The sequence below is a fragment of the Triturus cristatus genome, chromosome 3_1 (genome assembly GCF_964204655.1).
Source record: "Triturus cristatus chromosome 3_1, aTriCri1.1, whole genome shotgun sequence".
Taxonomy (NCBI): domain Eukaryota; kingdom Metazoa; phylum Chordata; class Amphibia; order Caudata; family Salamandridae; genus Triturus; species Triturus cristatus.
The window spans coordinates 750,472,553-750,494,281 of NC_140583.1; the positions used below are offsets into that span (position 1 = coordinate 750,472,553).

At 43.0% G+C, this 21,729-nt stretch overlaps 1 protein-coding gene across 1 annotated transcript in view; it reads right to left on the bottom strand.

The window, feature by feature from the left end:
• The window catches only part of LOC146860915 (mucin-5B-like), a 189,786-nt gene that overhangs the window by 35,119 nt on the left and 132,938 nt on the right, over positions 1-21,729 (bottom strand). Inside the window, 5 exon segments of the mRNA XM_085646182.1 lie at positions 525-764; positions 12,663-12,839; positions 13,456-13,557; positions 13,677-13,815; positions 20,489-20,640. Coding sequence (XP_085502308.1) covers positions 525-764; positions 12,663-12,839; positions 13,456-13,557; positions 13,677-13,815; positions 20,489-20,640 — 810 coding nt within the window.

Sequence of the window (21,729 nt, forward strand, 5' to 3'; positions counted from 1 at the left end):
TTTTTTTAACCCTCTTTTTTTTAAGTGCTATTTGCTTCTAAGCACTACTTTTATTTATCGTCTTCAAAAATTCATCTCTATGGATCCCTACAATGAATTTTTGTTGTTTTAGTGTCTGTCTGTTCATAAAAATATGATCTATTTTTATAAATTGGTGTTGGATTTTTATTGTGTTTAGGCGCCTTACTTATTTAATGTATTGGTATTTTTAAATGCTTTACACACCTGTCTCCTAAATTATTCCTGCCTGCTCATTCCCAGCTACTAAGTGTTGAGCAAGGGAATCATTTATTGAGACCTTGACTGAACCTTTTATTGTCACTGTGACTTTTTTTTACTAGTAGTAGGTACCTACCTATCACTACTAATAATCCCCTTGCCAACATTGCGTAACACATTAGCTATTTGTATTTGAATGGATTGTGTAAAGTGATACTAATGCAACTTGCCAAAGTGCTTCTTAATAACTGCTGCTTGACTTGTATGATGTTAATAGCTAAATCCACCTCTCCTATTAGATTTACCTGAGAGTGACAGGCAGCAAACAAATCACTGATAATGATTCGGCAGCCCTTCAGGGCTGCAGGCTTCCGCTTAGGGTTGATGGAGCATGCATCTGGGATATTGCTTGCATCTGGGCACTTGGGAGAGCTCTTCCAACTGTTTCCAAATACCAGTGCAGTTCCCACAGTGACCTGGCTCCTGGTGTTGAAGTCATTGTTTCTGTTATCATCGTAGTTCCCGCAGAGACCACAAACTTTGCCCTGAAAGGGTAAGAAGGAGACAAGAAATCATTCCAAGGAATTTCAATACACTGGCTTCCACAACTGATCTTCAACCATTTAAAATAAGCATAAAATTATACTTCAAATCCTAATTTACCTCTTTATTGCTTTTCAAAATGTACATTGCGAGGGAATTTCTCTTTATTTTCACTTATCACTGTAAGAATCTGTTGTGTTTCTGTATTTATTTACTTTTTTTTGTATGCTTCAACATGCAGCACACTTAAAAAGAGAAACAATTGAGGAGAAATAAATATAATTCTCTTTGTAGCAACTCTAACTGGAAGGCATTGCTTATTGATGCACTTCCAGGTTTATCAGTCTTGGTAAATCTGTGAATATGAAAATCCATTGGTGGATGTGTGGGAACACCTGTACTCTGCCCATAGAATGCCCTCCCGGGGCGGAGTTACACAAGGCAGCAATTTGCGCTGCTTTGCGTTACTCCAGATTTACCAAGCAACACATGGCCATGCAAGAAGGCCGTACATTGATTGGTAAATCTGACTTAACGATTGTGTTGCCTTCGCAACACTATGTGTGATGCAAGGGCAATGCGGTTCAATGATAAATCTGGCCCTCAGTTTCAGGCAATATCATTCTTCAGGATTAACCCTGGGCGTAGTTCGCGAAGTAGCGCTACGTGAAGCTATGCAAAGTGCACTTTGCACTACGCGAGCTACGCGTAGCACTTCGCGAACTGCGTAGTACCCTGTTCGCACTGTGCAAGATGCCGTTTTCAATGATTGCACAGTGTGGACAAGCATCCGGCACTGTGCAATCATTGAAAATGGCATCTTGCACAGTGCGAGCTGTAGTTTTCTGCCGCTCGAGTAGATTTTTACTCGAGCGGCAGCTTTCTCAACGCGGACTGATAGTTTCTCATTGCGAGCAGTCGCGAGCATACGCGACTACTCGCAATGAGAAATCTGACCTCCCCGCGTTGAGAATCTCGCCGGGAGGTTTATTTTCCACGCTCGCGATCGCCAACTTGATGTTGCTGATCGCGAACGAGGAAAAAGTCTCGCCGGGATGTCATTTTGTTTGCTCGCGGTCGCCAACTTGACGTTGAGGACCGCGAGCAAGCAAAAAATGACCGCTGCACTACGCAACTCTACGCTACGCGTGTTTGCACTGTGCTGCGTGCAATTCGCGTAGTGCGAAGTAGCGTAAACTTTGCAAACTATGCGAGCGTAGCGTAGTGCTTTGCCCAGGGTTATTCAGGATGCTACTTGACAAACTAACATGAAGATCAGTATCCGTTCAAAAATGATCATCCCATGATTCATGGATTTATAAGTCCTTTAGCACGTGTAACAGAAGACTAGCACCAAAAGTGTGATTATTGTCAATGTTAAACTGAAATGAACTGTTTTCATATTGAATTCAAACAATGGCTTGGCAATTTGGGCTGGACTGTTCCCATGAGGCACAGGGTCAAGACTGATTTGCATATGGCTGTTTATGAACTCAGGTGGCAGTGTGAGCTAAAGAATGATGATGGATTCAACTCAGATCTGTGACTGGGGGTGAGTGTTTGAAAAGTGTCAGCACTCCGTCCATCATCTCCTTGTGTTTGCTTTATTCGCCCCAGGTTGGCAGGGTATGCCCAGACGTGGGTCCCTTGCTCACTTTGCCACTGGATTCAAGCTAGCCTGGCTGATGAGGGCTGTTAGCCCGAAACCGGTCCCAGGATGCTTGTTTCCTGTCCAGGGAAGACATGGCTTGGCAGTTCAGGCTGCAATGTTCCCATGAGGCACAGGGTCAGACTGATTTGCATATGGCAATGTCTGAACTGGGGTGGTGGAGTGATCTAAAGAATCATGATGGCTTAAACCCAGATCAGTTGACTGGGGGTGAGTGCTTGCAATGTTCAACACTCCGTCCATCATCCCCTTTGGTTTTGCTTTGTTTGCTCTAAGTTGGCAGGGTATGCCCAGACGTGGTACCCTTGCTCACTTTGCCACTGGATTCAAGATAGCCTGGCTGATGAGGGTTATGAACCCGAAGCCGGTCTCAGGATGCTTGTTTCCGGTTCAGGGAAGACATGGCTTGGCAGTTTGGGCTGGACTGTTCCCATGAGGCAAAGGGTCAGACTGATTTGCATATGGCCATGTCTGAACTGGAGTGGTGGAGTGAGCTAAAGAATGATGATGGATTAAACCCAGATCAGTTGACTGGGGGTGAGTGCTTGCAATGTTCAACACTACGTCCATCATCCCCTTTGGTTTTGCTTTGTTCGTCCTAAGTTGGCAGGGTATGTCCAGACGTTGGTTCCCTGCTCACTTTGCCACTGGATTGAAGATAGCCTAGCTGATGAGGGTTATGAACCCGAAACCGGTGCTAGGCTGCTTGTTTCCGGTCCAGGGAAGGCATGGCTCGGCAGTTCGGGCTGGACTGTTCCCATGAGGCACAGGGTCAGAATGATTTGCATGTGGCCATGTCTGAACTGGGGTGGTGGAGTGAGCTAAAGAAGGATGATGGATTAAACCCAGATCAGTTGACTGGGGGTGAGTGCTTGCAATGTTCAACACTCCGTCCATCATCCCCTGGTTTTGCTTCATAAGGTATGCCTTTTCTATCTTAGACATGATTATACATTTTGCAACCCACATGCATGTGTCCCTGTTCTTTGCAAACAGTAAACCTCCCATTGCAGACTAGTCACTTTTTAGGTGACTCCAAGCTCGTAGAGAACCACTGTTAAATTTCTTTAGCTTAGTTAGTAAGGTGAGTCATGGATATTTACTCATCTAACCACTCTAGCTGAAACTTTATCTCAACGTTCAGCTTTGAGTCAATTTTACTCTGCTAACAACCTCATCATAATTTCCAAGCTCTTGTGTACACAATCGTGATTCTTATTCTTTCACCTAATACGTTTTCTGCGTGTGCTTATAGTCTCCTTAGAATTCACAGCTCAATTATCGCTACCAGTCTTCTACGCCCCTGTCAAACCTCATCTTCTCAAAATATACATACTGATAAACCCAATCCTATTATCATTCTTACTAATCAATCACATATGAAAAGTAATGTAAATATGCATAATGCCCATATAGTTACTGTTATTTTCATGTATATATAACCCATTATCTCACATTACAGCTCTCAAAACCAACTCTTGAATTTATAGTAAGTGGTAAACTGTTTAATTCTCTTATGTACTATGGCATTTTCTAAAGCATATTTGTACCTGAAAGGTTCCTGTGTTCTTACATGTATGTATACGTGTGTGGATCTATAACTTACTAAATTAAGTATTCCACTTCATGTCAGGTAGGAGATGGTTGATCCTATCTGACATGAGCGTAGGAATTAAATGCCTGTTTTAAACAATGACAGGAGTACTTGTGTCCGTTGGTGTGTGAAGGACATAACCTCCACCACTCCAACAGGACTCTGTCCCTCAAATTTAGAGATGAGCGCTGGCCCACACATCAGCGCTGTAACTTGAAAGGGACCTCAATCACGGCAGTTCCCTTCACGGTACAAACAGTTTGGTGGATTGCCATTGTTTTTCTTGATAGCCATCCACCAAACGTTTAAACTTTTTTTGTTTTTCAGTGCCATTTTGTTTCTGAAATTAAAAAAACTAAAGACCCTCCGGCACACTGAAAGTTTTCTCCCAGAGTTCGGCAGTCATTAGTTGTTGTTTTTTTTGTCCATCACCACCAGGATTTTCCTGGTGTTAGGAGACAGAAAAAAAGGACATTACACCATCCACCCTAAACAGGGCAGGTGTTGTAATGCTCTACCTCTGACAATCTTTTCTCCAGCATGCTGTCGGAGTCAGTTCCGGTCCTCAACAGAGACTCCAACAAAAGAAATCTCAAGTTCCACCCATCTCTAAATATGGTGGATGACCAGAGAGTTTGAAGGAGAGGATACTCCATCACATTTTCAATAGAGTACTCAGTTCCTCAAACTCTAAATCATGCTCTAAGGCATCCACAGTGATGTTTCCATCATGCCAACTTTATGTGATAGTAGATTTGAATCGCCACATTGTACCTCTTCACCATTAGAGTTCTTGCTTTTTAAGGATACATCTGCACTGAGACCCTCTTTCATCTGTTTCCCAGTGGTTCTGTTTGTTCCCTTTCTTTTAAATTATGATGAAATACAGGTATTATTGTGAATGTGTTAAGACCTCACAATGTTTCAGGAATTCGTTCCAATGTATTTTGATAGGGAGACATCCGTTACAACGCAGTCTTTACACCGCGATATGTTTACAACATGGCCATTACAACGCAAGTCGTTACAACGACTTGGGCTGGATGGCACTATACACTAAGGAATAGTATGATTTACTATTCCAACACCTTCCCTACTGTTATGTAGGCTGGAGTTGGAATAGTAAATCATACTATTCCTAAGTCCAGCGCCCCTAGCGCAAGTCGTTGTAACGACTTGCATTGTAATGACTGCGTTGTAAACGTATCGCGGTGTAAAGACCGCATTGTAACGTCATACATTCATTTTGATACGTCGGGCTAGCAGCATTTATGGCATTAAATGTTTTTTCATTTAAAGAAGGAAACAATAAGAATGACTTGCTAAAGGCTTTGTTAAATGTGCTGAAATCCTAAAATGACACATACACACTTAAAGCTGAATAGCTGTAATATGTAAGATTAAGAGAAAAGGTGGAGTCAGAGGGGAGGGAGTATCAGTAAGATAGTGGTAAGGCTGGGAAAGAGGTGAACTATATATAGACGACATGTAGGGAGAGACATAGATTAGGCAGAAGGGATTAAAGCAGTGGAAGGGGAAAAAGAGAGGGAGAGATAATATAACCTAGTTTAAGACAGTGAAGTGAGATAGTGCGAGAGAGAAAAAAGTGGGGATTGACAAAGGAAGTATAAAAAAGGTGAGTCAATTACACAAGTAAATAGTCTCTCTTTGGACTAGTTTTCCACAGAGTGCACACTGTTCTTAGTAGATACTTTTTAATACTCTGTGGTGTATTCCTCAGGATAGTTTAACTGTCTGCAAACGGTGTGGTACACAGTAAACTCTCTCCATAGTGTAAACACTATTTACAGTACCCACTTTCCTACTCATATCAACTACTTTTCTTAATGTAGATTCAGTGTCTGTGAGGGGTTTAATACAAATAAAGGCTGTCCGTAGTAGGGCATTCGTTTTGGAGCCAACACTGAGTACCCTGAGGGACTTGGCTTTTTCTGAGCTGTTATATACGGATTGAACACTGTGTGCAGTAAATGCTTCCCACTCAACTGACGTTGATTGTTAATGTGAACTAAGCTGGGAATTCCACAACATTCAGACACTGAACTGTTGTGGTGGATGTACGCTGGAAGCTGGAGGACGTGAGAAGTGTAACGTCATGCATTAGAGAGGCAGGGCTAACAGCTAATGGCTGTGGCTGACATCCGTGGTGGCTGCCCACTGCTGCTGAATGCGGACAGCTGGTTTGTCGCAGGATTGCTGCACCAATCTGAAATCTCTGTTCCTGTGCCCTGCCCCTCCAACTCTTCCTGTCCGCCCAACCTTTACCTATTATTCCTCCTGGGTCAGGGCAGTTCTCCGTGCAGGGAATGAAGGTTCCCAGGTGGCCCTCTGGCCATCCCTCGAGTGCAGTTATCAGCCATTGAGGTGCATACTCTAGCAGAGAAGGGATGGCACAGGGGAGAGCTGCGGTCCCAGGAGGGGTCGGAAGCAGAGCGCAGACAGTGTAGTGAGTCGTCGGAGCAGCGGCAGGGAGCTTAATGAGGGTGCAGCTCAAGTTCAAGTAAGGTGAAGTTGTGAAATGCAGAAAGCACTAGTTGCTGAACTGAGGCAGCTAGCATTAGGCTAGTGTGGCGTGTGCTGTCCTTTTCCCTTTCCCTTTCCTTCTTCCGTGCCTCAGCAAGGAGTATACTGCTTTCAGCACGCTGCATCTTGAAACTAGAACTCTGGACCTGCATTCTGAGAAATTAAGCTTTGGAGCACATTGGCACATCTTGGGAGCATTAATGAAAGCAACTGTAAAAGATCAGCACAGCAGAACCTTCACTCCTAAGAGAGCGTGGGCAGCTGTCCACTACCTATCACCCCTTGTTCAACCCCAGTAGTCACTATATGATCTTTAGACTCCAGACACTGCCCTCAACCAACAACGCTCTCAAACGTCTTACTGCAATGAGTGCAGGCTGAGATTCTGTTCAAGTAAAAAGGGGACTGGAACCTCTCCAACATGACTTAGTAAGCTAAGAAATCATACTGTACTCATGAAGAGACTGGGCACAGCTCAATCAACAAGAAGTCAATTGAATTCATTGCATATTTGGGCTCTTGCAGGGCTACAAGCAATCTCTAAATTTGTCCCCACCTCCACCACATTAAATGGCAAAGGGGGTAATGATAAAAGAACATGTTGTAGCAAATGGCGCAAAACTAAGTTACTTTGCAACACTCTGTGCTGCGGGACAAGAGCCATATGTCGAAGCAATTGCAGAAAGTAATCAGACAGATCTCCCCACTGAGTCGGAATAACAGCTGAATTGTTCTCATGCTGCTATGGTCCACTCTCCTACTTCAGGTTTCACACTACATGACATCAATCTGAGTCTGCTTATATATTCAGTTGTGAACAAACCATTGAAAGAGACCCTTGAACTTTTCAACAGTACTCGGAGCAATGTATCAGGTCTTGATGTTAACTGATCTCTTTCTCTGGATTTTCGTTTATTCTCATCTTTTCATCTACTAAAGGAAGTAATCATTGCTGATTCTTTATACTTTCTGCAGAGGGTACTCAAATCTATTCTCACATGTTAGAGAAAACAACTGCCAATTCCATTCACTTACTGGAAATTCAGACCACAGCTTTAGATTTCTAGTGAAACAAAGCATATTGACAACTGCTGCAAGGGTTAGCATCAGAAAAGGAGATCAAATAAGTGAGGTCGCAGACGGCCAATAATCGTAACCCACTCGGAAAATTCAAGCACAAGTCAAACAAGTAAATGACTAGCGAAAGGGAAAAAAGAGAAAATTGAATAAGGAAGCAGCAGTGTATTTGATTCCTAGATTGTTTTTCAGAACTTCTTCTTCACTGTGAGACAAATGAAAAAACAGTTGTTCCTCCCCATCTTCCCAGTTATCCAAAATTCAATATTCAATAGCACCATATGGTCCAGAGTCCCTAAAACAACTTGCGTCACCCTCTTCAGTTCCACAAGAACTGAAATCAAAGTCAACCATTAATAATAAGTCAAAAACAAAGATGCCTGTGAGGAAAAAGAGTAAATCAACTTCAGAATTAAAAAGTGGAAGATCGCAAAAGAAAATTCCCAGACTGATGCCCTCACTAGTGACGCAGTAAAGGGAGTAAGCGTGCATACGAATAAAAACACGCCGATTCCGGAGGTCTCCCAAGCTAGAAAGAAAGCACCAATGCAATTAAATCCTCAGGCCTCCAACTTTGAATGCTTACAGACCCTCCAGGATAATCATCCTTTCGCACATCGAACATTTCTAACCAACTCAATCGAAGAATCATCAGTGGTAAACTCAATAAAAAAGACGTTCTGCGTCCTGGGGATATAGGACCATTTTAGTACTGACAATGACTGGCAATGACCCCTTAAATCTACAAAGAATCTTAAAGCTTTTGCACTACCTCCCTCAACTCCAGTCTCTCACTTCTTCGGAAATGAAGCTGGTATAATTTCCTAATATACAAGATGCAACTACGGTTCAAGTAGAATTTTGGTCAAGCGTGATTCTATCGATGGTGCTTCTGGAAAATGAAAGCCTGCACTAAAATTGTTTTGACATTGTAGGTATTTGCCATCAATCCCCAGTCGCCCCTTCTCCACGGTATAGGTATAACAGAGGAGCAAAGTACCTGCTTTCTCCTTCCAGTCAAAACAATGATGTGTGCAAAAATGGTGTTGTTAACACACTAACATTCTTCATTGAAGATGGAGGTAGGCAGATATGGAATCACAGTCTACCCGAAGCAGACACAATAATAATGGATACATCTTGGTTCTGTCTCTCAGGGAGCCTGAACAAAAACCGGTAAAGAAGAGGATTGAAACTCCCTTCAATATTTCAATCATCTCTGGGAATATCAGTTGACTAGAATTATCTAATTTGTTTAGTCTGTTAAAATTCTCTCCATAATGTGCCTCCAAGAGACCTATTCCAGAGCTTAATTCGATTGGAACAATTACTTAGTCATCAATATCCCCGTCACAAGAGTCAGGAGAGGGCAGGCCAAGGGTGGTCTTTATATCCTACTGACAGTAGAGATAAAGTGGGCCTCTGAAATAATCCGTCTCTCGTGTAACAACATACAATGCATCAGGAGAAATTTCCCTAAAGTCAATACCCTCTATTCAATTTTATGCTCCACGAGGTCCCAACTTTAACCCATTGCTGGCTGTAATGTTTGATGATATAGAATCCACCCTTGAGTAAGGCATTCAATGCATCAAGATACATCTCTCTAAAGTCATTGCCCTCTCAGTAGAGTCTCTATTATAATAGAACATTTAGGCTTCATCGGGTCTTGAATTCAACCCATTGCTTGCTGAAATGTTTGATCAGATAGAATCCACCCTTGAGTCAGGTGGAAACTCGCAAATGTTGCTAATGGGTGACTTAAATGGAAAAATCGCCAATGCCTCGTTGAAAGCATAAAGGAATAAAGATCTTGAAGAAACATGGTCTAAACCTACTCTTGTCTTTGCCGATCCCATAAAGGCTAACAAACACGGAAGAACACAACTAGAGGCACTAAATCAAATTAACGGAGTGATCCTAAATGGAAGAACAGAAGATGATGTTCCGGCATCCTATACTAGAAAGGGAGTTACTGGCTTTTCTATACTGTACTACGTCATCAGTAGCCAAGATCTATAACATAAATTACTGCTTCTTAAAACTGAATTTGTACAAGATGATGAGCACGCAATATTGTTCTCAGAACTTTATTTAAATTTACAAGGAAACATTGCCTTGGTCTCTAACAGAAGGAAAGAGAGTGACCCTACTAGGCCAAAAACAGGGTAAAATCATATGAAATTTTACTAACATAACCAAAAGGATGTAGTAAATATCTCCTGACAATTGTGTCAAGCACAGAACGGAAATAATCCTGTTTTAATCTTTGAAGAGACAGTTACTGCGGTAGTGTGCACTCTTCAGAGGAGGTCAGTGACTCACAAATACATAGCACCAAGGAAAAAAAGTCGATCTTTCCCGTAAATTGAATAAATTAATCCAACATCAATTCATCACCTTCTCTGGATCTAGGGGCAAAGAAATAAACTGTACAGGACTAATCTTGCCCAGCTCAATAGTGGAGTGTCCTCTTTGTTCATGCTATCACTCGAACCAGATCAGCAAAAAACAGCCCCAATCGAGAAACAAATCGAGTCATATATAAAGAAAGCAAGAACTTCGGCAGTGGTGGGCACCGATAAGATACCCATAAAAATATTACGAAGCCACCCCAAAAGGTGGAGTAAGTTCTTCATACCTTTCTTCTCTTACTGTTATGAGAGAGGGCAAATCCCTGGCTTATGGTCTGGTAGTATAGTGGTTCCTCTCTTCAAGAAAGGCTTCTGCCTTCCCCCCTGCAATTATCATCAAATTGCACCCCCTTGATGCAACAGGGAAGAGTTTCACCACCAGTGTTCTGGATCACTTTAAAAACTAGGCTTTTTACGGTGGCACGATTCACATGGTTCAAGCAGGATTTTGGCCCAAACACTCAGTGACCAATAATATTCCAGTACTGGCAACCGTAAATGACACGTTCGTGATGATTTAATCACAAGTGGTCTATTGTGTGTTTGTAGGAAAGTAGGAACTGCTTCCTATCATTACCCCCAATTTTGCTTCATGTGATACTGTTTTGACTAGTCTGACTGGGATATTGCTTATCAGGACCCCAGTCTATCTGCTTTGTCCTTAACCTGTTATGTCATGTACTTAGGTACACTCTAGATTAGATACTGGGTTACCCTTGTCACTCCCAAGTACCCAAGGCATAGGTACCCCAGAGGCCTCCCATGGACTGAACCATGTATTATGCCACCCATGAGAGGTCATGCAAAATGGAACTACAGGTCTGCTATTGCAGCCTGTGTAAGATGGTGCATGCACCACTTACTTTAGATATAGGTTGACTGTATCTATGGGTCACTACACTTAAAACCTATAAGTCACCCCTATAGCAGGCCTTGACAATCCTGAATGCAGGGTGCTTGGTTCTAAGTGAGATGGTGCCACTGCGGAGCAGGACACCCCTGTAGCCTACTGTGTCCATTCTCCTGGGTTGTTAATGCTGCAGCCATTTACAACATATAGAGTGCCATTATCTCTAAAACGGCTGAAAGTAACCCGATCGTGTTTGGTGTCAATCATTGTGGAATCATAAACCCATACCGGTAATCAGTGTTCATACCCCCACACCAGTAACTGATGCTTTGTGAGGTCCCTGGTATTTCCGGTACCAGCCTTCTAGTCCCAGGCAGCCCAAAATGGTTGCTGCTGACCAGAGACACATTTGTGCCCTCCTGCTGCTGAGCCAAGAGAGAGCAGAGGAAGGCAGAATACCACTGCAGATTCTTTCTATAGGTGAGAATAATGCTTCTTCTACTATGTTGCTCTCCAGCATTTTATTAAGATCAATGTTTTTAACTCATGAAATTTTCACTTGTAAGGAGGCCTGGGCATTTTTATTAAGTACCAACAGACTGCTAACGGACCTGGCCTGGTTTGGAAAATGCACAAATATTTTGCATGTCCTCCTAAATTACCTTAACACCCCTACATAATAGAGGGTTAATTATGTTTGCTTTGGGTCCCTACAATTGAGTCCTCTTCTCACAAAACCTTTTTGTTTGCATTTTCCTTTACATCCACTTCATAACATTGTATTGTGACTTTAAATGGCTTTATTGTATCAATCTTTATTAATTGTCACAATAAATGATTTGTAATGGAGTCTATGGCAGCCAAAATGTCTAAAAAGACTAATACACAGTTGCAGCCAGAATCCCTGACACTGAGTAACTTTCTGTCTTAATTTAGAAAGGCCTCCTTGTCCCTACAAATTCTGAAGACTCACTGAATGTTGGTTGAAAGGCCATTTGATTTCTGGAGAGAAGAAAAGTGATGAGTAAAGACTGTTTTATGCAACTTTTTACTAGAGGTAGCCCAGAGATGGATCTTTAATTAGACAGATGTTCATGGTCTGTATTAGGTTTCTTCAGGACAGGTGTTCTAATGTATGATGCCAGAGGCGAAATATGAATTAATTACACTTATGGTAAAAAGTATAAGTCATTGAGGGTGTTTAATCTGATTCGGAGACTAACGAGAGCTTCAACAGAAGTAACGTATCATTCACAATTAATAACCAATAATGTTTTGTCATGGCAAACAATTTTTAAGGTGAGAGAGGGAGAAGGCAACTGCCACACCCATTTACATTGAATATTTCCAGGCACTCCTGCAGCACCTACAATGCACTGGGTCACTTAAATAGTTTAGATGGCTTTTCTGGTCTTAATGAGGGCTATGTAATGACATGTGTGCAGTGCTACATTACCTGATTTAGTGTTCCTGCACCAAAGTTGTGTGGTGGGCACACTCAGTTAGTTTCATCACTGTATATTTTATGTCAAAAGATTCTATTCACATAAAATGAAAAAAGAGGGTGACTCCTGTAATCATTTGTTATGGAGGAAAAGTTATTCATTGTGTACTGTGAGAATACCGCTGCAGCTTTAGTTGTTTTGGGTGGCCATTGCTGCTTTACTGGCTGTATTTATGTAACCAATGAAGTGTTTAGCAACATATAAGGTTTTGATAATATGACTAGATAACATGGCTCAAATCACTCACCTTGTAATTACTGGTCAGTTTGATGGTGATTCTGGTTTTCTTGTCCCAAATAAGAATCAATCCTGTGCTAACGTCAATCACCAGAAAGATGCCATGCTCTCGTATCTTGTATGGCACCTCATCAATTTTACACACAGTCTCTTTGTAGTGGTTTCCACTTAAAATCAGGAGGCAGTCCTGACAAAGTAATAACAGGCAAATCAACAGGCTGACTTGTTACATGTATAGAGGAACAGCATTGATATTCAGCTTCTCTACTGCTCTTGCAAAAAGATGGGGTGTTTCTTTATAATAATAATAATCATCATCATCATAATAATAATCATAATAATATTAAGAATAATATTAATCTTTCTTATGAGAGATTAAGAATTAAGTGGGTGCCACTAGTCAAGGTGAATATGGACCTTATGGTTTCTATTTATTATGTCTTATATACATGTGACAATACTTTGTAGCCTCTTTTAGCAGTTATAATAGTTCAAACATATGCTAATTAAAGTAATGTGAATTCTTACAAACGACCTAAAACTGGTGGACTACTTATCAGAAGTCTTTCTGAAGATCATTCATTTTGATGAATATAGTTTAAGGGAGAAATCAAAGCGTCCTTCCCAGCCTTTCCACTGAGGTTGGGAGCATAGCTCTAATTATGCAAAAGTGTATTTAGTACCTTACAATACCACAATACAATAGAACAATAATAGGTGCTGTCCCGGAAAGTTTTGTTGTGTCCTTTTTGAAATTACACTTCACCAAGCACTTTATCCAAACACATAGCAAAGCTACTCACCCCCACATATACTTTAATGGATTTAGAGCAGGTGGTCCCAAGAGTGCCACAGGGAACGTTTTCAGTAATCACTCGAAAGGTTCCACTGGAGTCACAATAATCCTGTCGAAAACAAGCCAATGACATTGGATGTTACTGGCCAAGCACTCAGCATGGGCTGTCACATACACTGATATGTGCCCCCAACCAAATGACAAAAACAGAGCCACATTTATAGTTACCTGAGCCAATATGTATTCACAGTTACCATTAAAAATATAGCGTCTGTTGTCAAAAGTGATGTAGTGCCCTTCTCCGTATAGGACACATGTTCCTAGCACTTCTTTTTGTGTGCAGTTCCACTTTCCTCTGCTGCACTTGCTGTTTGGGGAGAACATATTTTGTGTCAAAGATTGGTACATCATGCATCTGCTTGTTTATAGGCATTTAAGAGCAGTTCTTACTATCTTAAAGATCTAATTTTGATATACTAGAAAATCACCAACATTAGATTGAAATGGCAAGATAGTTGTGTTTCTTATGATGATACTTCAGCACAAGCCTTAGGTCCAGATTCTTATAGCTGTCACAGAGTGCAGCGAGAAAGTTCAGCGCACCAGCCAGAAATACTGCACTGCGTTGTGTGACAGAGAGAGAGCAGGAGAGTGCAATATTTACAAAGATATGGCTTTCTCCTCCCCTCTCCCTAGCACCAGCAATGATTTCAGCGCCATGCACACACATTATTGCCATAGCGCTAGGCCAGCCCCAGCCAGTGCAGGTAAGAGTGGTGGGGCCGAGTTGAGGGGGGATTCGACAGGCAACCACAAGGGAAAATTGAAAAAATAATTAATTTTCCCTCGTAGCCGTCAAAATCCCCCCACCCGCCAGGCCCCACCGCTCCTGCTCTTACCTGCACAGGCCGTGGGTGCACTAGGGTGTCTGCATGAGTCTGGTATAGATTTTGGACAGGAAAGATTTCCTTCTTTTCCAAAATAACATGCTTAGACAAGTGAAAATGTTTTTTCTACTTTCTCAGTTTAGTGCCTGCTTTTGGGTGGCATAATTGTTGGTGCTATACCCTTCTATGGATGTTTGAGAATAGGGTTAAGCAACAAAAAGCATGGGTGGTAGCATGGATATGCTCATGCTCATGTACCACCCATTTAACGACCCCTTGACGCAAAGTAATACAATTCAGCATTTCAAGCTGCTTTGTGTTACTTTTCTGTAGAAACCAATGCAAATATCAATTTGCGTTGGTTTGTGAATACCAAAAAAGGTTTAGCGTCGGTTTAGCATTACAAAAATAATGCTAACCCGACTCTAAACCTTTAAGAATCTTGGCCCAAATCTGTAATACAAACATATTAGCATATTAGAATGTATATTTGTGGACGATACTATATTTGTATTTGCTTGATTCGTTAAATAAACAATGTTCTTTCCAAATACGTTGTTCTGAGTGGCTCTTAATAAACATTAATTTAACTAGAATTGATTGTACTAGCAGTTAAAATATATTTTGTTTAAAGAATGGTTTCAACTAGAATAAATGGCAGCAAGGGATAATTAAAGCCAGTCTAACCCTATAATCACTAGATATTGTTTAAACAGATATTTAATAGAGTGGGTGCCCACCTCTGAGATCCGCCGCCACAAGACCTAATAGATACACATAGATAAAACAAAGCACAGAGAGGCATACAGAAAATCACATATAATATGCCAAGATTGATGAATCTTCATAGTCTTCGATGTGGAGACTTCTTCTTTATTTTCTCAAAAGGATGTGGGATACACACAGCCACAGCCAACGCGTTTCACCCCAAAGGGCTTCCTCAGGGCTAAATCGAAAACAGATTGCACGATAGATCACGGACTGGTATCCGTTCTTCTATCTTCTATTTAATACTTTTTCTTCTGACGGCTAATCAGGTCCTTCCTAAACTGCGTACTGGAAGGACATGATTACTCATCAGTCCAGCATTTTGCTTTACTCGGTAACGACAGCCTGAGTCCAGTGTTTACGTTTGGGCTTTCCCAAGCTCTTCAAACACAGTTTTGTGTCGTTAATGGGATTATCAATTTGCCTAAGACTTGGACATTTATCTTTGAAGAAAAAGTATTAAATAGAATCTCCTGTACTATCATCCCCCATGCCAACAGTACCTCAGGCAGTTTGTCATCTCTTCTTGTGTCGCACATATGCCCCTCCTCAGCCAGTGCCCATTCTCTCATGTCTGTTCTCCAGCTTGCTATCTGTGGCTGCTGCTGCGCCAGCCAGTGTATTGCTATCGGCCGCCTAGCTATTATGAGCCACAATACCAGGAACCGCCTACTCGTCTTGCGTTTAGGGTCACGGGGAATTAGACCGAGGAGATATGAGCTCGCCTCCATGGCAATTGTCCAGCCGGTTATTCTATGTAGGTCCTGTAGGACCTCCGTCCAATACGTCTGAATTACTAGGCAGGTCCATACCATATATGGAATGTCCGCCTGAACATGGCGACATCTGGGGCATGTTGGATCCCTAGAGCTATCAATGGCGTGGAGCCACCTGGGTGAGAGGTAGGTCATATGTACTATATTATAGTGTATTTGTTTGAATCTGTGAGACCGATATCTTGCGTATGCTCTCGTGGATTTTCTCCCAGTCCCGCGGTGTAAGTTCCTGCGGACACACCTGCTGCCATTTCTCTTCTACTTTTAAGGGTCCAGGTTTTTTATCTTCCCTCAGCGCCCTATATAGATGGGTGACAAACTTCCGCCCTCCCACCATTGCTATCATCTTAACCAGAATATGGGTGGGTTCCGGGGCCTCAGGGAATGAGGGCCATAACTGCCGTGCTGTGGCCGCAATCTTGGCATATTGCAGAAATTGCCCCAGTCCCAAGTCAAAGGTAGCCACCGCCTCCTGATAGGTAATGAACCCATTTTCCGGGTATAGGTCAGATAACATTAGGCAGCCTCCGTCCTTCCATTTGTCAGTCGACATCACCAGCTCAATATGAAATTCTGGGGGGAGAGGGGCTTTACTTCCTTGTTATCTACCCTCTAGTCAATTGGTTGTTGGCCATTTGCACCTTCTGCACTCTGAGCTAAGCATCTAGGGCAGCAAACCCACGAGACTCAAGATATGTATGGGTGGCCAAGAACTGAACTATGCGGCCTGGGTGAGACGTCTGTGGAGGCGTGTACAGAGTATGATAGAACTTCATAAAAGCTGCATTAATTTCCCCACGCGATGTAGCTAAGTAACCATTCAAGAGCCATGATAAATCTAATGGGTTTCTGTGGTGTGTCTGACTTTATCAGTGATCCCAAAAGATTTCCTTCTGTCCCCGTCTTGATATTGTTGTGTGATGTATTCCCTGTAGTGCATGCATTTAGGGTTAACCATCAGTGCCTGATATTATTTGGTAATTTCCAGGAATCGACTTGTAGCAGTTTGGTCCTCTACTGCCAGCATTTCTAAAACATTTAGTTGCCTCTTCACCTCAAGAACCTCATGCATCAGTGTCTGTTTGACCCCATATTATGTCTTTGTACAGAGACTACGGATGACTAAATTAAAGGCATCCCACTCCAGGTTGAAGTGGAAGGCTGAGTCCTCACTTTCTCTGAAATAGTCGTCGATCACTGTCCCAACTCTGTCCCAGAACGGTGGGGGGGGGGGGGGCAATCGCACTGCTGGCTGAAGGGAACGTGGGGTAGTATTAACAAAAGAGGGTTATGGTTAGAGTCCTTTCAACACAGGTATTTCGCATTAAGTATACATGGTATAAGTGCCATTGAACCAAGAATCCTGTCAATACGTGGGTGCAACTTATGTGGCCCAGAATAGCTGGAGTATTCAATGTGTGCCGGGTGCACCTCCATCCACAAGTCTGACAGTTGCCACCTCTCAGTCCATCTCTGGAAGCCTCATGCAAGTGGTATATTAGGTACTAAAGGAAGGGGCAGCAGTGAGTTATCCAGGGTGCAATCTTGCTCCATATGACAGTCATCATCCTATATCCGATGCGTATTTAAAGAGCAGGCAAGTTGCGGGTCAAGTGAGTCAACAAATAGTAGCTGCTGAGCGTTGGGTGCGTAACTAAAACGCATCTACCAGATTTATTGTCCTGACCAGTAATGTGAACCTAACTTCATTGTCTATGTCGACCATGTATTGTGAGGGAACCCGTGGTGCCAACCAAATCAGCACAACCATTAAACCATACCAAACAGCTGGCCCCTCCAGCACGTCACCAGTTTCACCAGTTCCGAGGCCATCATGTTGGTCTCCTATAAACAGGCGATGTGTGCACCCCGTCTATGCAGGACAAAATAGACCCTGTGGCTCTTTGTCAGGGTAGCAGTTTCCTAACATTTCAGGTAATAACAGAGTATTTCTGTGTCAGAGCTATGGTTGGGGGGCAGGGTGTGCTGGTGTGTTCATGAACCTCTGGAGTGTGCTATCAGTATAAGTGGACAGTGCAGGACTAGTCGAGTGTTGGGAATAACCTAGACAGGAGAAGACTCTTGATATAGAATGCAGTCAGTCCCTTGTACCCCAGTCAGTGCCACATGCTGTGACTACGTCAACCAAAACCCCATTAAACAACAACAGCAATTTAACATTAGGTCACAAAAACTTAATTAAAGCTGTGACTTGTGGGGGCGATGCCAACGTTCAGTGTACTTATGGTTAGTTTCCACCACCCTGTGTACAAATATTGCGATTCCGGGCCATTTTACCTCACACTCTAGTCAGAAATCACTTTCACGTGGTGGTAGTTTTGCAGGGTGCAGGTGTCCTCTGATTAGTTTATCCACTGTTCTGGGCGTGACCCTCATTGGCAACAACTATTCATCTGACAGTATCATCTTCAAGTCCTCCTCATCCCCCTTCAAGCCACTGGATCCCGACTGGATGAGAGATGAGAGTGACTCTTGCACCACCAATGCTCTCTCCTTCATGAGGGTCTCTTTCAGAGTCTGGGCCTGCAGTCCGGCTGCTTGCCTCATTAGGCTTTAGTTTCTGCTGCCTGTACTCAGGAAACGTCAAGCCCTTCTCTCTCAAGCAATGCCCATACCTTATCAGGGGCTGTGAAAAAAAACATTTTGTTGTTGGATATAATTCATAATTTGGTGGGGTACAGAAGGCCATAGGACAGTCCTAGGGTGCACAATGCTTGCTTGGCTGCCAGGAAGCTCTGGTGCTTCTCTCGCACTTCTGTCATGTAGTCAAGGAAGATATGTATTTTATGACCTGTGAAATCCCATGGGCCAGGAGCTCAGGTTTTCTGCAGGACACAGTTGTGGAAAGAGTGTAGCCGAGTGACCATGGGTCATCGAGGGGCACCAGGTGGGAGGGGGGATAGGGCTGGCGCCCTGTGAGCTCTTTCCAATGGAGAAAACTTAGACTGCTGGTTCTTGAGCACATTCTGGACCACCCAGTTGCTCGCTCCGGGACCCCACCACTTGGATGTTATTATGAGGCAATCGGCCTTCATCATTGTCTGCCCTTTCTTGCAGGGTCTGCAGTTCCCCCACAATTCTTTCACTTAGAACTGTAGCATGCTGACCAATAGTCTCATAGTGGGTGGTGAGGATGGATTCTGCATCTCCCACCCTGTCAGCCAATTTTCTGTGATCTGCTCGCAATAGGCCCACGTCAATGGCAAAATCATAACTTTTATGTTCAGGGGCTGTTCGAGAGATTTATATGGTATGTAGAATCATATCTGTATTGTCTTTGGAAAGGACCCCATCCTAGGTACTTTGCGCCACGGACTCAAAGGTAGGGCTCCCTCCTCCAGGCATCCCCAAGAGTCAGCTGACAGACTGCAGTAAGGAGGGGGTGTCTTGGCATTGGGTTTACCCATTATGCATGGCAGTAAGGGGAGGGGGGCAGGGGAGAACCCCACGTAGACTCAATAAGATGAACCAGTGGTATCATATCTTTGTAACGGTGGTAGCTATGGTGCTCCCCGTAGTCACTATGCACCCGCTGTCCTTTGAGCACACCAATGCCCTGAGTTTGGTCAAAAACACTGGGGGGTCTCAACTTGCACTAACTTCTTGGCTTCAATGCAGTCAGCCTCTCATTTATGGTTGCAGTGGTCATCGTACAAGTCAACACACCCCTCAGTTCTGACCCTCAATTAAGTTCAGTGCCCCTCTCCTGGGGCCCTCTCTAGCCATGTGGAAGTTAGCCATCCATGGCCCGGTCATGAGGTGACGTGTCCAGGGCCTGATCTGTAATATCCTGGCTACCACAGCCTGGGGGGAGCACTAGCTCTCAGACAGTAAGGTCCTGGGGGGCCTGTTTATCATCCACAAGGGGAGGCAGCACAGTCCTTATTTCCAGATCGATCACCGGCCTGGGTGTTCAGTGTGTGCCCATCTGCATCACTGCCACCACTTTACTGCAGCTTCCAGCTGGCTTCCACGGCCTTCAGAGACAAATAACACTCTCTGTTGCTGGGCCCCCAGAGTGCTGGTCATGATCCTCACTCCAGTGAAGCAGGGACTTAGCTTGTACCCCTGGCAGCGGCACAGGCACAGCGTTGGAGCAGCCCACGTGTAGGGCACTGCTTAGGCCTCGATTCATCACTGGCTCAGCCCAGAAGACACAGGGGGATCCCCAATGACTAGGGTGTTTGGGGATCAGTCCGGATATAGGCTCTTGGTCAGAGGATAGCTCAGGATTCTTAAGGTGGAGCAGGAGTGCAGCTCTCATGGGTCCACCATCTAGATTAATCAAGCCACACCCCCAAGACAGGACTACTCTAAATGCAGGATGTTTGCTGCTTTTCTCCCTCAGTCCTTCTTGTGTAGCTGAGTGGCAGATGAATAGGTTGTTCACCACTGATTTTTTGATGATTGGGTACTCCATACATGTAGCTATTAGAAGTAGTGCATTCAAAAACCTGGACTAAAATAAGGGGAGGTGTAAATATTAGCAATTACATAAAGAAACACAGGAATAGCATTATATATGATGTAGCATAATAGAGTGTATGCTGACACACTTGTGGTTGATTGTTATCCAACAAAGACATACCAAGTGTTGCAGCCTACAGTGATGCTTTCCCCTCTTTGGTAAGAAATTCCATTTCTAGTACATGTACACAGATGTTCCTTTATGCAATCTCCATCGTCATTCATCACCAGACCTGCAGGGCATATGCACCCAGAGGTGCACCGCGAACGATCCTGTAAATGGAAAACATATTTTCAAGAAATCACATACGATAGGTCGTTTTTTCCTTTTGTTAAAAGGAGTATGTTATGGAAATCAGAGAGAAGTAGAGAGAATTAAAGAGGAGAACTCTAGGTTAGGGAAACCCTGAGTAAAGTTTTAGGTCGTGCATAGCTCCATGTGTTAGATTACCAAACAATTGCAAAAACCCCATACCATGGAAAGAAAGGGATCTCAAGGAAGATTAAAGAAGTATGTTTCTCACTTTTCTTCTTTTTGACGGTTATTTATTTTTAATTACAAGTTTATTTTAGAACACTTATCTTGTAAATATGCAGCTAACAATGGACAGAGATTGGAATTAGAATGTTTACCTTTCTAGACTAAATGTTATTTAAACAATAGGCAATAGTGAAGTACAATAGATTTAGACAATTCTATAGCTGCAGCATTTACCACATAAGTATAGAATTGCTGCATTTTTCACATAATTTACAGATTTCAGAAAAATGTTGTGTCTATTTCAAATAGCTATTTAAAACACTGACAGAGAGAGTGCTGCATAACCTGCATTTCTGCTGCATAATTTAGATGAACTCCTTTCCATATAATTCTAGTAGCCCTAACAATGGTTTGAGGCCAGAGTGAACTTTATTTCAGTTAATAAAAAGAATGTAATGTCTTACATTCAATAAATAGAAAAAAACTGAAAAGATTTAAGGAACAATTTGCAAACAGAGTAAAGTATAAAGTGACCTGCCGGACTTAAGAGCCAAGGAAAAAAAAAGTATGAGAGCGAATATGTGCTTCAGAATTGTTAAAGAGATAAAACATATATGTAAGTTAAAAGGAAACCTTAAAAATGTAGTTCTACAACCAAAGAGACAATATAGGGGCCAATTTTGATTTCGGTCGGAAGGGCTCCAAGCGATGGTCGGAGCCCTCCCGACCGAATCGTAAGGTGTCAGCCATATTCCTTTCCGACTGAGCCATTCTGATGGGCTCGGTCGGAAAGGAATCTGACTCGGATATCCGGATTGCAGACGACAGGCTCGGAGAGCCCGTCTGCCGTCCGGAAATCCCTCAGTACTTTTCCCTGGCCG